This window comes from Aulostomus chinensis, chromosome 18 (assembly GCF_037954235.1).
Source record: "Aulostomus chinensis isolate RoL2024-O1b breed Wild chromosome 18, RoL_Achi_v1.0, whole genome shotgun sequence".
Taxonomy (NCBI): Eukaryota; Metazoa; Chordata; class Actinopteri; order Syngnathiformes; family Aulostomidae; genus Aulostomus; species Aulostomus chinensis.
In genome coordinates this window covers 19,951,406-19,965,978 of record NC_141337.1, presented here as the reverse complement: position 1 = coordinate 19,965,978, position 14,573 = coordinate 19,951,406, and the positions used below count along the sequence as shown (strand labels likewise).

The 14,573-nt window shown below is 50.4% G+C and overlaps 2 protein-coding genes across 3 annotated transcripts; one reads left to right on the top strand and one right to left on the bottom strand.

Annotated features, from left to right (window-relative positions):
• Window positions 1-295: 295 nt before the first annotated feature.
• rogdi (rogdi atypical leucine zipper) lies at window positions 296-11,902 on the top strand. 2 transcript variants are annotated; one of them, XM_086186007.1, is made up of 11 exons: window positions 296-711; window positions 1,083-1,154; window positions 1,227-1,309; window positions 1,406-1,460; window positions 1,539-1,619; window positions 3,205-3,300; window positions 3,380-3,478; window positions 3,672-3,785; window positions 3,861-3,910; window positions 6,946-7,072; window positions 10,753-11,902. In XM_086186007.1, the coding sequence occupies exons 1-11, from the start codon at window positions 655-657 to the stop codon at window positions 10,792-10,794; spliced, it is 876 nt and encodes a 291-aa protein (XP_086042133.1). In that variant the 5' UTR covers window positions 296-654; the 3' UTR covers window positions 10,795-11,902. The 2 variants fall into 2 exon arrangements, with proteins under 2 accessions (XP_086042133.1, XP_086042132.1); XM_086186006.1 differs by having other exon boundaries at window positions 302-729.
• Window positions 11,331-13,940, bottom strand: smim22 (small integral membrane protein 22). Its single transcript, XM_086186008.1, has 4 exons — window positions 13,902-13,940; window positions 13,446-13,583; window positions 12,846-12,916; window positions 11,331-12,759 (listed from the first exon to the last, which is right to left on the bottom strand). Exons 2-4 carry the CDS (start codon window positions 13,573-13,575, stop codon window positions 12,712-12,714), a joined length of 249 nt encoding a protein of 82 aa, XP_086042134.1. The 5' UTR covers window positions 13,576-13,583; window positions 13,902-13,940; the 3' UTR covers window positions 11,331-12,711.
• Between the last annotated feature and the right edge of the window lie 633 nt (window positions 13,941-14,573).

Genomic DNA, 14,573 nt, shown 5'->3' with positions numbered 1-14,573 from the left:
GTCTCAGGATGCAGGTTGACCAGTCTGGCTTTCTGTCACAGTGAGTTCATGAGGAGCAACTGCAGTGGTTTCTCAAAAGAACCTCAAGGCACCTGAACAGGTTACCATGGTGACCAGCTCAGGTGCCTCATCATTTTCGCACTCATTCAGTCTTGCGCATTTCAGCGGAGTTTGGTCATGTGACAGGATCATGACCCAGGTTCCTTCAACCAGCAGCTTCATCTGGATCAGGAGGCTGACGGACCAGAGTGTGTTTGAGAACATCACGAAGACTGAATTATGAAGTACAGTTGGGGGGGGGGTTCCTTTAAACCGTCCTGATAACAGCAGCATCTGTGCCTCCCATCAGGATCAGTGGGCGAGGCCAGATTAACAGGGAACGCGTGACCTGTGGAATGGTGCCTTCACGTGTCCCACCTACAGAGCAGATATGGTAATGCTGTGCGCGTGAGTGCTCCTTGACAGCACGCGGACCGCTGCTCAGACCCTCCTGCGCGCTGAACTGCGCATGTCAGCGGGCCGCTTCGGTCTGCCGTTCAGTTGGGCGTTTGCCTGGCGGAGTGCGGTGTTTCCCACCGACCGTGAAGGCAGCAGGTCCTGTGCTAAGTTAGCAGGTAGCAGCGGGATCCGCCATCTCTCCTCGACCTGCTCGCGATGCTGAACCCGCAGAGGTCTCTGTCCGAGCTGCCCAAGATGTCCGCGGCCAGCCAGGTGGAGAGGGCCGTGCTGGTAACACACGCACGCACGCACGCAGGGCGACACGGCCGGAGCTGTTCGGTACTGATGTTGTAGTTGAGTGACTGCTAATGATGATGATGATGTAATAGTAGTGACGTGGGAGGCGCAGGTGTGCAGCAGCCGTCCTCGGCCTGTCTCACCTGTGCGTGTCCAGCCTTCAAGGACAACGTTAGCATGTTAGCTCAGCGGTGGTGAACATTCATTCTTTCAGATTCAGGGTCAGTCACGTGACGACAGGACTGTCGTTGGACCCACACACGTGTGTACGTCATGTACTTGCCCAGCCTGTGAGTGTGTGTCAGGTGAGCAGGCCAGGTGGTGTCCTCTGCTGTGTCTCCGTCTAGGAGGAGGAGTTCAACTGGCTGCTGAAAGAAGAAGTGCACGCGGTCCTCAAGCAGCTCCAGGACGTCCTCAAGGTGAGACGCTCAGCCGCGCGTCCGCCAGTCGCTGAGACGCTAAACACGCTGTCTGTCTCCCCTCTGTCCCAGGAGGCGTCCAGACGCTTCTCTGTGCCAGCGCCCGGCCTGGAGGCTCAGCTGAAGCAGGAGAACTTCATCCTCGGCAGCTCCACGTAATCCTCCTCCTCCTCTCTGGTTGGGTGTGGCGAGGGCGAGCTGGGGTGATTGTCATAGTGGTCCCGGGTGAACATGTGTGTGTTGTTTTGCAGCATGGACCAGGTGAAGGGAGTGCTGACGCTGCAAGGGGAGGCTCTGACGCAGGCCGTAAGTTTCCTGTAGCCCAGTTCTCCCTCCGTCACCATGGAAACCGAGATGAGTCAAACGTGTTTGTGCTTTTAACAGGACATCAACCTGAAGGTGGCCAAGAGCAGCCAGGTGCTGCACTTCCTGTTCAGAGAGGACAAGCAGTGGAAGCTGCAGCAGGTGTGGGGGTGTGTGTGAGTGGGGTGGGGGATGGGCGTGTGTGTGTGTGTGTGTGTGTGTGTGTGCGCGCGTGCGCGTGCATCACTACTTTGCCTTTATAATTAACTCATCTTTGGTTTCCATTTGCCTGGTGAGAGCACACACACACACACATACTCACACACCCTGACTGTGTCCACGAGCTCCCAACAACCTGGTCTGGTGTGTTTACGTGCTGTCATCGGCGTACTTGGACGTGGATGCGCTCGCCTCAGACTCCTCCTCCAAACTCTGTCAGGTTCATTGGCATCGCCACCATTATAAGTGGGTCCAATATTATTGGACCCACCCACTTTTAACCACAATTTGGGGAAATTTTCTGGTCAAAATTCAAGACATCAATGTACGTACTAGATTATTGAGATGCTTGATCTTTGAGAACCGATTATCAGCCTCTACCATTTATGTTGTAATATAATTTCATCTGGACAACCCCCCCCCCCCCCAAGCTGCACTTGGTTTGCTCTGTGCGTGCGCCTGTGAGACATTGAGCAAGGCTTTGTGCTGAAGTGTTTCACTGCAGTGGACCAGAGACAATCAGTGGACAGGTGTGCGAGCGCTGGAAAGCCAACATATTTTCCATGCAATCACCCCCCCAGGGCAGGGGTGGGACTCCAAATCTGACCGGGAGGAATTAATACCACCAGGCCACTTTGGCCATTCGGCGGGAGGGGGCGAGCATGCGAGCGAGCCGAGTGAGGGCAGCCCTCTGGTGTGGCTGGCGCTACACAAACTGGAGCCTGCAGCAGCAGCACTGACGGAGCAGTGGTGGAAGGAAAGGCCTCCATAGAACTGAGACCTTTGTCTGATCTGCGCTGTCCGTCGCCAGCTGGCCTGCCTGGCTTGAGGGGGAAGGAAAAAAAAATACTTTTTTTTCCTCGCCAGCCAGGTAGGCCACCAAGGGGCCAGGCTACCGGGAAAACTCCTGGTAGTCCCAACGGCCTCCCCGCCACTGCCCCCCCATCAAAGTAACATTAAGGACTGTACAGACGCATCTTGAGTTGTGGGGGCCAATAGAGGGTTCACACTCAAACCAGCTCCTGCATGTTTGTCCCACCCCCAACCCCCAAGGGGGTGTAAAGCTTTGGGAGGCCCATGCTGTTCTCCCGGACACCAGAAGGAGCGTTGCCATGGTGACGTCAAGCATGCTTAGCTGCATTCTCCACTAGCCAGTCGTGTTTTCATGCTTGGTTTGTCGCCTGGAATATGCCCCCCCCCTCTCTCTCTCCTCATTCGTCCTCTCTCTCTCCTCATTCCTCCCCTCTCTCCTCATTCCTCCTCACTCTCTCCTCATTCGTCCTCTCTCTCTCCTCATTCCTCCTCTCTCTCTCCTCATTCCTCCTCTCTCTCTCCTCATTCCTCCTCTCTCTCTCCTCATTCCTCCTCTCTCTCTCCTCATTCCTCCTCTCTGTCCTCATTCCTCCCCTCTCTCTCCTCATTCCTCCTCTCTCTCTCCTCATTCCTCCCCTCTCTCTCCTCATTCCTCCCTCTCTCTCTCTCCTCATTCCTCCTCTCTCTCTCTCTCCTCTCCCTGCTCCTCCATCAGATCCAGGACGCCAGAAACCATGTGACCCAGGCTCTCCAGCTGCTCAGCAGCCATGATGAGAGTTACCACTTCAAGACGGGCGCTGAGGTCAACAAGGTGAGTTTGTCACGTGACGTTCCAGCCGTTGTGCTCTGATGGCGATGCTGACCTCGTGTTTGTGCTGCTGCTCTCGTAGCTCATGGATGCAGTGATGCTCCAGCTGACGCGGGCACGGAACCGCCTCACCACCCCAGCGTCCATGACGCTGCCCGAGCTCGCCACCAGCGGGCTGATGGTACGAGACATTCAGTCGTTCTACTCACACACTTGCGCTCGCTCACGCACACATCTGTGCGCAGTTCCTGATGTCAGCACGTCTTTGTGAGGGTGTGGATGAGGGTGGCGTGTTTGTGCTCCGTGCCACGAACGCCAGCAGGGCGCCCAGGTGCTCCGGTTAGCATCACGCCTCAAATCTTCCTCCTCTTCAGAAAATGTTCTCCCCCCCGATGCCCGGAGACGTGATGGTGAACTTTTACATCAACCTGAGCAAACTCTGTCTGACCGTCTACCAGCTGCACGTGCTGCCCCCCAACACCACCAAGGTCAACACACACACACACACACACACACACGGTCATGTGACTGCTGCTCTAATGTGATTTCTCTCATCTTGATAGAATTTTAAGCCAGCTGGGAGCTCAGTGCTGCACAGCCCTGGAGCCATGTTGTAAGTCCTGTGTGTATGTGTGTGTGTGTGTGTGTGTGTGTGTGTTAGACCTGGCCCTCAGTGGACTGAGGCAAGAAACGCTTCAGTCCATTTCAGACGAGCTCTGGTCTCAGCAACGCTCCTTCCCTGCTCCGTCAGGCCTGCTTCACGCCGTCTGAGGGCCAGAGGATCAGCGGTGTCCAAGACAGACTTTCCTCTTCCTTCTTTGAGCACAGGGATGTCCCAGAGCCCAGAGCAGTGACTGGTGGATGATGGGACATTCAAAGTCTTTACAATTGTACTTTGAGGAACCTCATTCTGAAAATGTCCCACAAGTTGGAGGCCCAGTTCCTCTCCGTGGACCTCCACCATCTCCCCTGAGGGACTCGGCCTTCCTTGGATGCTCCTTGTCTTCCCAGTCATGGTGCGAAACTGACAACTTTAAATCGATGTTCTTTCGCTCCTCGTTGCTACGGGCGCTTCTTTTCTAGCTTCTTGTGGTGCTGCCATCAAGTTCAAGATAAGCTAATTTTTTTCATGAAATATTATAATGCCTGACCTCTGACCTTTCATGCACTGTCTTTGTTCTTTTGGGGCTGAAGTGTGAGGTCATTGCATTCTGTTTTTATTTTTATTTGACACAACATCCACACTGCCAGAGTTTGGCTTGTACAGTGTTCTGCTCCTGAACTCCAGAACAGCCAGCTGCTTCACCTTGTTAATTAATAAGGCCACATGGCCTATCAACTGGGGTTCCTCAGGGGTCAGTGCTTGGTCCCCTTCTCTTCTCTCTGTACACCACCTCACTTGGTGCAGTGATCCGCTCCCATGGCTTCTCCTACCACTGTTACGATGACGACACTCAGCTTCTCCTCTCTTTCCCACCTGATGACAGAACGGTCTCAGATTATAAATCAGCGTGTCTGGCTGATATCTCCACATGGATGAAGGAACGCCACCTTCAACTGAATCTGTCTAAGACTGAACTTATGGTCTTTCCAGCTTGTCCATCTGTTCAGCCTCAGGTCAGTGTCCAACTTGACTCGAGCCTACTTGCGCCCACAAACTCAGCCAGAAACCTGGGTGTCATGATTGATGACCAGCTGACCTTTAAGGTTCATGCGGCCTCAGTTTCTCGGTCTTGCCGTTATGCCCTCTACAACATCAGGAAGATCAGACCCTTCCTGACCCAACAGACCACACAGATTCTGGTTCAGGCTCTTGTCATCTCACACATTGACTACTGCAACTCTCTTCTGGCAGGCCTCCCTGCATGCTCATTCAAGCCTCTGCAGATGATCCAGAATGGAGCAGCAGCACGTCTGGTCTTCAACCAGCCCAAAAGGGCTCATGTCACCCCGCTGCTGGTTTCTCTTCACTGGCTTCCAGTGGCAGCCAGGATCAAATTCAAGGCACTTCTCTTGGCTCACAAAACAATCACAAGAACGGCTCCAGCCTACCTGGAATCCCTGATCCAGGTCTACTCCCCTTCTCGCCCACTACGCTCTGCATGCCAAAGACACCTGGTGCTTCCAGCCAAGCGCTGCTCCAAATCTCTAGCCAGACTCTTCTGTTCTGTTGTTCCCAAATGGTGGAACGAACTACCGAACTCTGTGCGTTCTGCTGAGTCCCTTTCTACTTTTAAGAGACAATTGAAGACTCAATGGTTCAGAGAGCACCGAGGCACTGAACCTGACTCTTCTCTTTGTCCTGTGGGGTAGAATCAGTCAGAGGGTCCAAGACCCAGCACTTAGTGATTATGTAGCACCAACTGTGTTGTGTGATGTTGTATGTTTGTCAAAGGGGAGGGGGGGCGACACTTCTTCTGCCACTAGATGGCAGTACCTGTGACCAAATCACAACTGAAGCACTTTTGCGCTACTATGGGTTTTTCCTTAAGTCTGAATTCTTGCTTGTGTTGTACGTCGCTTTGGACAAAAGCGTCTGCTAAATGAAATTGTAGAATTTGTATCGGTAATGATTGACAGGTGTGTTGGTTTACAAACACTGTCGCAGTGGCAGTGCCCTTTGGTTGCCATAGTAATGCCTCTCTTTCACCTGCAGAGCTGAGGGTTGTAGCGTAGCTGCGTGCTAGCAGGTGATCAGAGATAACCATGTCTATAATTTTCATGTATGTAGTAAACGTGTGCACCTCTGGGGAGCCTCAACATTTGTGATGATTGACACCTCCGACAAGCCCCCGACCAGCAGCTGTCCTCCTCACAGCTGATTGGTTCCTGGAGGCTGTTGATGTGATGATGTCAGCACCAGAACGGCTGCTCAAGTCCTTCCACACGCATCCATGAGAGCAGCAGCACTTCAACTGTAGCTGTCAACTCTCCAGTGGAAACGCTGCTCCACCTGGAGCTGCTGGAGAGGAAACCATGGTGGTTCTGGTTCTGGCTTCAGTTCTGGTCCAATCTCTGATGGACAGAACCCAGATTCCCCTTTGCTAGAACAGCAATCATGGAGGCTTGTGGGAGCTGTTCTACCAAACCAGAGGAACAAACCTGCCTGGAGGCTCAAATGTATCTGATGGTGGTGCTGATTGGTTGTTGTGGTGAACAGCTGAGTGGGGCGTCACCGTCAGAGCTGCTGCAGCAAGGAGTTGTGGGACGGCATCGTCTCCTCTCCTGGCAGGAAGACGCTCCGGTGTATCGATGCTAACAGAGGGAGCCGGAGCTCCCTCCTGAGAGTTCTAGAGTTCCTGCAGCTCCCATCATGGTGCCACGCAGACACCTCCAGGTCACATTACCTAGTGTAGACATTTCCTCAGAGCAACGGCCTATTGGAACGCTCTCAAAGATTGGACCTCCGTTTCGCCACGGCCACATAGACATGTGACACTTCATGTGCCTTGTGGTAATGCAAGTGGTGTTCAATTGCACAGCCAACATTGCTGCAGAAACCACTCAGAGGAGGGCCTGTGTGTTGAGATGAGAACTTGTTGTTGCTGACTAATGTAAATAAGTCGAACCGCCGCCCACAAATGGCCTCAAACGGGCATTTGAGCTCATTCTAACTCTCTGTTCTCTGTTTTCAACGCTTGTCCTCAGTGAGCTCAACAACAACCGCTTCGAGGTGAGCCACGTCCATAAGGTGGAGTGTGTTGTTCCCTGGTTGAACGACACACTGGTGTTCTTCACCATCTCACTGCAGCTCTGCCAGCAGCTCAAGGACAAGGTAATGCCACGCCTCCTCTGTGCTGTTAGGTCACCCTGGTCACAAGGTTGTCACTGTGAATGCTGATGAGGCTAAAAACACTTCTGGCCCTTTCTGTTGGAGGCAGCATAACCCTGTTAACCTCCAGGTGGGGAGGGGCCACACCCGCTTCACCACACACTCACACACGTATACACGACACTACCTCACTTGAGGGTTTCTTATGGCGTGTGAAGACTAAGGGGGAGGGGCTGCAATGAGGGCTCTATTCAAAGAGAAAGAACAACAAACAGATGTTGTCCCAGCTGGGATGTTAGACTGGTTCTACATGTATCACCACAGTTAGTCCTCACCATGACAACAGCCGCTACAGCATCACCATATACCAGTGTCACCAGTGACTTCATGTGACTTTTTTTAACTAGGGTCACCAGTGTTAATCGTTACAAGTGTGACCATTGTTACCAGTGCAAACAGCATTGACAGTGATGCTTCTGTTACTGGCGGGAGGAGTGTCTGCCAACGTTTTGCTGGTTTTGTTTGGTTATTTTAACTTGTGCATTTCTCCCAAACTTGAAAAAAGGAGTGTGACATCTGATGGAGGTTTGAGGTAAACTGGATTCCAGTCAAGGATTTGTGACAAGACGACTTAGTTTCCTTTGTGGGTTTTTTTCTTCTTTTTATTAAAGTTCAGTTCATCCATAAGATAATTGCAATGGCAGGTAGAGGACAGTTGGCAGCAGGGATTGATTGACAGCAACAGTTAGCCTGAGTCAGTCTTTGCCCCTTAGGTGAAAAAACTTTAAGGAGACAGGAAATACACAAGAAGACAACGGTAATTATTGTTAGTCAGATAAATGTGCAATGCTCCTGTGCAAACATGCAACTATGCAAATAAACATGTACAAAATGCACCATACATGTGTAAATATGCCAAATATTATTCCATAATAAATACAGATTTAAATATGCAAACGTGGAATGTTTTATATTACACACTAGACTAAATGTACATTATGAGCCATCTTAAGTTAAGACTTTGTAGAAAAGGAGATATAAATGAAGTCATTTCCTGAGCACATACATTAAAGTTCCCAGAAACTAAACAATTCAAAGAATACACACTATAACTGCATAAGCCATTAACAGCTACGGTCAACTGTCAAAGCACAGCTTTAAAATACTTCACATCAAGAGCGCCGCAACCACCATTATCACCATGCAAATATCAGGTACTGAAGTCAATGCAGGCACCTTGTGCCCAGGTCATTACGCTCACAGTTCACATCACTAATCATCCACAATGACAGATAAACATCTCCACTTTGTGTATTTAAACAAATTACCTAAAAAGATCACCAACACCGCTGTGCATTCACGCTGACTCCGTAGCAAAAACCAAACAACCCCAGTGCCACAGTACAGCTCCATAACCAATTCTAAGCATGACAAAAATACAGACACTTACTGGCTGCTTCTCCATTTTCCCAGACGTCACGTTTGCACACTGCTCCCACCAATCACTCACAGCAAGCAGTAACGTTCGCGTGTGACCTTCCAGCAGCTTTACAAACTCTTCAGACAGCTGATTAAACCTTCAGTGCGCCCTTCAGTTTGACGCGCTCATGCAAAACCAACTGGGCGAGTCAAACTGATTGCTAATCAGCTGATATGCGGAGCTCTCGTTCCCCTGACTAATCAGCTGACTCGCAGTCTCCCGAAACATACTCACATTTTTTTTCCTCCCGTGCGTTTTGCGCCACTAAAATCACAACACAGTGCATCTAAAACCAGTTTGAGTTTACAGTGTCACTGGTGGTAAGAGTGTCTCTGGAGGTAAGAGTGTCACTGGAGGTAAGAGTGTCTCTGGAGGTAAGAGTGTCACTGGAGGTAAGAGTGTCTCTGGTGGTAAGAGTGTCGGAGTCTCACTGGTGGTCAGAGTGTCGGAGTCTCACTGGTGGTCAGAGTGTCGGCAGTGTCTCTGGCGGTCAGAGTGTCTCTGGCGGTCAGAGTGTCTCTGGCGGTCAGAGTGTCTCTGGCGGTCAGAGTGTCTCTGGCGGTCAGAGTGTCGGCAGTGTCACTGGCGGTCAGAGTGTCTCTGGCGGTCAGAGTGTCTCTGGCGGTCAGAGTGTCGGCAGTGTCACTGGTGGTCAGTGTGTCTCTGGCGGTCAGTGTGTCTCTGGCGGTCAGAGTGTCGGCAGTGTCACTGGTGCTAAGAGTGTCTCTGGCGGTCAGAGTGTCTCTGGCGGTCAGAGTGTCGGCAGTGTCACTGGTGGTCAGTGTGTCTCTGGCGGTCAGTGTCTCTGGCGGTCAGAGTGTCTCTGGCGGTCAGAGTGTCGGCAGTGTCACTGGTGGTCAGTGTGTCTCTGGCGGTCAGAGTGTCTCTGGCGGTCAGAGTGTCGGCAGTGTCACTGGTGGTAAGAGTGTCTCTGGTGGTCAGAGTGTCGGAGTCTCACTGGTGGTCAGAGTGTAGGCAGTGTCACTGGTGGTCAGAGTGTCTCTGGCGGTCAGAGTGTCTCTGGCGGTCAGAGTGTCGGCAGTGTCACTGGTGGTCAGAGTGTCTCTGGCGGTCAGAGTGTCGGAGTCTCGCTGGTGGTCAGAGTGTCTCTGGTGGTCAGTGTCTCTGGTGGTCAGAGTGTCTCTGGTGGTCAGTGTCTCTGGTGGTCAGAGTGTCTGCAGTGTCACTGGTGTGAAGATTGAAACATGCCACGTTAGCGTGATACTTCCATGTTTACAGTTACAAAGAAAAAAAATCATAAAAGTCTTACCCACCACATTCCCACAGCCATGTTTTAGTTATGATAGCCACAGCAACCGGGTCACGGGGCGGGGACAGTGGAAAAGTGGCCAATCATAGACAAATGATTGTTTCTATGCTTTTTTTTCTAGATTCTAGGTTTCTCCAATGTTTCACACGAGCGCGCAGGAGCAGATCAAGTGAGCAGATAGAGAGCACAGACAGCAGCAGCTTATGCACGCATTTTTTGACATTTGTGCTTGCAGTAAAGAGTCGTGCTTGTGGTCCCAGAATTGTGCGCGCATGGGAGATTCAATGTGCGCGTGGAGCGTAAAACATGCTTGTTCACACAAGAGTGGCCATTTTCCTCCTGTTGCCTTGGGAACGTTGGGAAGTGATGTCATGGGAAAGATGCAACCCCGCGAAGACGACATGATGAAGTCTGCAAATGCGTCTCATTTGCCAACAAAAGTGAGCTCGGAGTTCGTTGGACTCATCGAGGGTCTGTAAGTTTGAGCCGTGAGTTGATTTTGGTGTGAAAGGAAACCAGACGAGAGCTCAATGATTCCAGCTTCCTGTGACGCAGTGCGCTCGCCCATCACAGGAAGCCATTAGAGACGACTCTTGACTTAAGGTTGTGACCTGGTGAGGACAGAGCGACACTTTGTTTTCTTATTCATCAAAATGCAGTTTTTGCAAGTTCCTCCCATTTCATCACATTAAAATTTTGTAAGTATCCTGCATATCCCATCGCATTTTTTAAGAAAACGTGACGCATAATCAAGGATTTTTGCCACAACAATCGCCATTCCATTCCAATCACCACCAACGTTATCACCAGTGTCACTGGTGTGAACAGTGGTCCCAGTGTAAACAGTGTTATAGCCACAAGAACTCAGAGTGGATGGGAGCTTGTGCATCCCTGATGTAACCAGCGGGTTCTGTTTGCTTCCTGTCCCTGCAGATCTCCGTCTTCTCCAGCTTCTGGAACTACAGGCCTTTCTGATCACCGTCGGACCTGAACGAACCAGACAAGTGGAACCGACCTCCATCCTGGGAACACTCGTATTTTTGGATACATGTATATTTATCAGCCAGTCGTTCCATTTCAAGTGTTGCATGATCCGCCATGATCACATATCCATGTTCGACGTATCTCACAGAACCTCCATGAATGTATGTACAGTGTTGTTGTTGTGTTCCTCTGAACTGTCCCGTTTTGTAGAACACTTATTTGTGCACTCAGGGTTGGAACACTGCACGTCCCCATGAGCTGTTGTTGCATTCCCTCGCTCGTCCAGTTGGGTTCTTAGAGCCTGCAAACCTGTTTAGTCCGGCAGAGAGGCCAGTGAACACACCACCAGCACCTGAATGTCCCAACAGGTGACCAGGTGACAACCTCTCAAGCTTGTTGTGGGGATGTTGCTCAGCAGGGACTGATAGTCTGATTGGACTGCTGTCAAAAAATTTTAAATGCATTGTTATTATACAATTATTACATGATTATAAGCAGCTGATTGGTTAATCACCTTTAAACCCATGAGTAGATTAGCTAAACTAGAAACTTGATGACCAGGAAGTCAATGGCAGGGATACAAACTGAACACACAAACCAAATATTTATTCAAAATACGAGAAATCTACAAATATTGAAGTGAAATATTTAAAGGTCCGATCAGTGAGGCTGCGACGGTTGTCTTGTTTTGTGTGTTTAATATTTAAAGAAAATTAATTTGTGAGACCCCCGGTCCACTGGTCCTGTTATGTCTGTCAAACATTGGGGTCCTGACCCGGTGAGGAGACGCCGCCGTCTCTGGGCAGACGCGATGATAACACCTGTGACGCTCAGTGTTTGTGCTTGATTTTTGTTGTATTTGCTGGTCAGCTGACAGTGACCTCCTGTCTTCGCTGGTTGATTCAGACGTACACGATAAGCTGTTAATCACTGCTCGTATTTATTGTCCAGTTTTGCACGAATGTTGTGAACCATCAACTGTGATCAAATGATTCATTCCAGGAAGTGTTATTCTCGTTCGAAAGCCACAGTCATAGAACACGTGGAACGTCTCTATCTCATACTGTGCAATAAAGATCTAGTGAAGAACGATCTCGTACTTCCTGTCCTGCTCCTCTGATTGTAGTACTCCTCACTGGGTGCGGTACTGAGGATTACAGCTGTTGTGATGACACCGTTGAACACCAGGACCTTGGTGGTACTGACCTCTAGATTAGAGCTGGAGGTTTTTTTTTGTTTTTTTTAAAAATATTGCCATTATTTTGGTTGCTGGAGTGAAATTAGAGGGAAAGTAAAGTTTGACATGGGTGACGTGTAGAAGCCTGTATCAAAGATGTTTGCTGGTCTGTAGATGATGTCAGCATGTCTCCGTGGCAACACAAGTTCAGACCGTCCTGTGACGTTTCAACCCAGCTGGAGCCTTTGAGGGACGGGGTCACTAGCAGTGATGCTAAGAACCACCCATTCAGTGGGAGACTGAAACTCCAGCAAGACTGATGGACACTTCCTCTTGTAATCCAGGAATCAGTATATTTGCTTTCTAATGTCTCTTTGGAGTCTTACTGTTCACCGTGTTTCATTGCAAAAGTTGTGATTCTGTCGATGCAGGTGTGGGTGGGACGAATGGACACCTGACAGACACGAGGACAAGGACTACACTGATAAAAATGTATTATGTCTTTCTTCTGTCAGTCACTGAAATAATCAACATAAAATATAAGTGGTGGTTCGTTTGTGAGATGCTGCTGATCTGGAGGGCGACAGCTAAGACACTGGAAGACAACGAGACACTGGAAGACAACAAGACACTGGACAAGTGTGGGGACAGCACTCGGGAGATGAGCAGTCTGCTGCAGGGCACCGCCATTGTTGTCCTGGATTAAACTGGGAGGCTCAGTCCGGCTGCCCTCAGGGCTCCAGAGCCAAGTTCTCCAGTCCAACCTTCTGCCGTCGAGGCTGTGGACCCAATTGGAAGAGGAGGGGTTAAATGATCCGCAACACAGACAACATAGAGGTCTGTGTGTGTATGTGTGTGTGTGTACCTTCTCATGGTCACAGCAACAACAGCAGCAGCAGCGGATCAGGACCAGGCCCACCAGCAGCAGAACCATACCTGACACACACACAAACACACCTGTCTGGTTCTGCAGGTCCATTGTCCGTGTTCCTTATTCATATGCAGGTTCTGATCAATGAAGTAATAAATACACGAGTAACAACTCTCTAGATTAGATAGTACTTCTTAAATACTTGATGTTGATGGTACTTCTAGTTATGATGAAACAACCCCTGGCTGATGGATCAACATTCGAACCTCAACCCTGAATATCGGAACCATCATGAGTCCTGACAGTCTTGGATCAGTGCCAAAGCTCAAACTATTTCAGAACACACCATCTCACCCTCAGCAGTCTCTGTCTGTCTGTCTCTGTGTCTCTCTGTCCTTCTGTCTCTCTTTTTCTGTCTCTGTGTCTCTCTGACCTGTCTCTCTCTTTCCCTATCTGTCTCTGTCCTTCTGTCTGTCTCTCTGACCTGTCTCTCTCTTTCCCTGTCTGTCTCTGTGTCTCTCTGACCTGTCTCTCTCTTTCCTTGTCTGTCTCTGTGTCTCTCTGACCTTCTGTCTTTCTCTCTCTGTCGCTCACCAATGAAAATGAAGAAGACAGCAAACGAGGCCACGTCCCAGTCCGACTGAAAGAACTGCTTGGACTGGATTCTGGAGAGCACATCTTTGAACTGATCCTCAAAGTCCTGCTGGATGTTTCTCTGCTCCATCCTGTGTTCTGTCCCCAGGAACACACACACACACACTGAGAAAAGGTATAAAACCGACACGTGCTTAACAATGTTCACTCAGAATTTTGTTCCAGGGGGATGTAAAGATGTGGACCCGTTGGTTCGAGTCGAGGATAAAGAACTCAATGACGTCATCATTCTGACTGGCGTCAGAGTGAGCCATGGCGTCACGATTGCAAAAATATTGATATGATCGAGGGTACGAGTGGATCACGACGAAGGAAAAAGAATCTGACATGTGGCTAAGACCTGGTTCAGCCCCCCACTCAGGATCAATGATTCTGGGACGCATTTGGGTGTCCTACCTGTGCCGTTCTCTCTTTCCGTCTTTTCTCTTCCGCGTCTGAAGGGCTGAAAGCACCTGACGCACCTGTCCGAGCCTGACCCCGCCCACAGTATGCGTGCGTGTGCGTGTTGTGTAACTGCTTAATGAGTTGACGTTTAAGGCCGACCGATGGGTCTCAGTGCTGAGGCACGACTGAGGGGGTCTGAGGGTACAGAGGGGCACTGGTCTCTGCCCGCTGGTTTCAGCTCAGGTTCGCGGTGACATCAACGAGCCCGCGGTGCCGCCTCGTGAACGGGCTCGCTACTACACTTCCGCTCCAAAGCCCTGCTGCGTTTTTGTGTGTGTTGGGTGATGATGGTGATGGTGACGGTGATGATGGTGATGGTGATGGTGATGATGATGATGATGATGGTGATGGTGATGATGATGATGATGATGATGATGGTGCTGCTGAACTTGGGGAGCCGCAACAACAGGTCTTCAACCTGAGTCTGCAGCTCGGGAAAGTGCCCACCCTATGGAAGACGTCATGCATCGTTCCAGTTCCTAAAAAGAACCGACCCAGCGAGCTGAACGACTTCCAACCGGTGGCACTAACTTCACACCTGATGAAGACTCTGGAGCGGCTCTTCCTCAACCTCCTCAGGCCTCAGGTGCAGCTTGCTGAGGACCCTCTTCATTTTGCCTACCG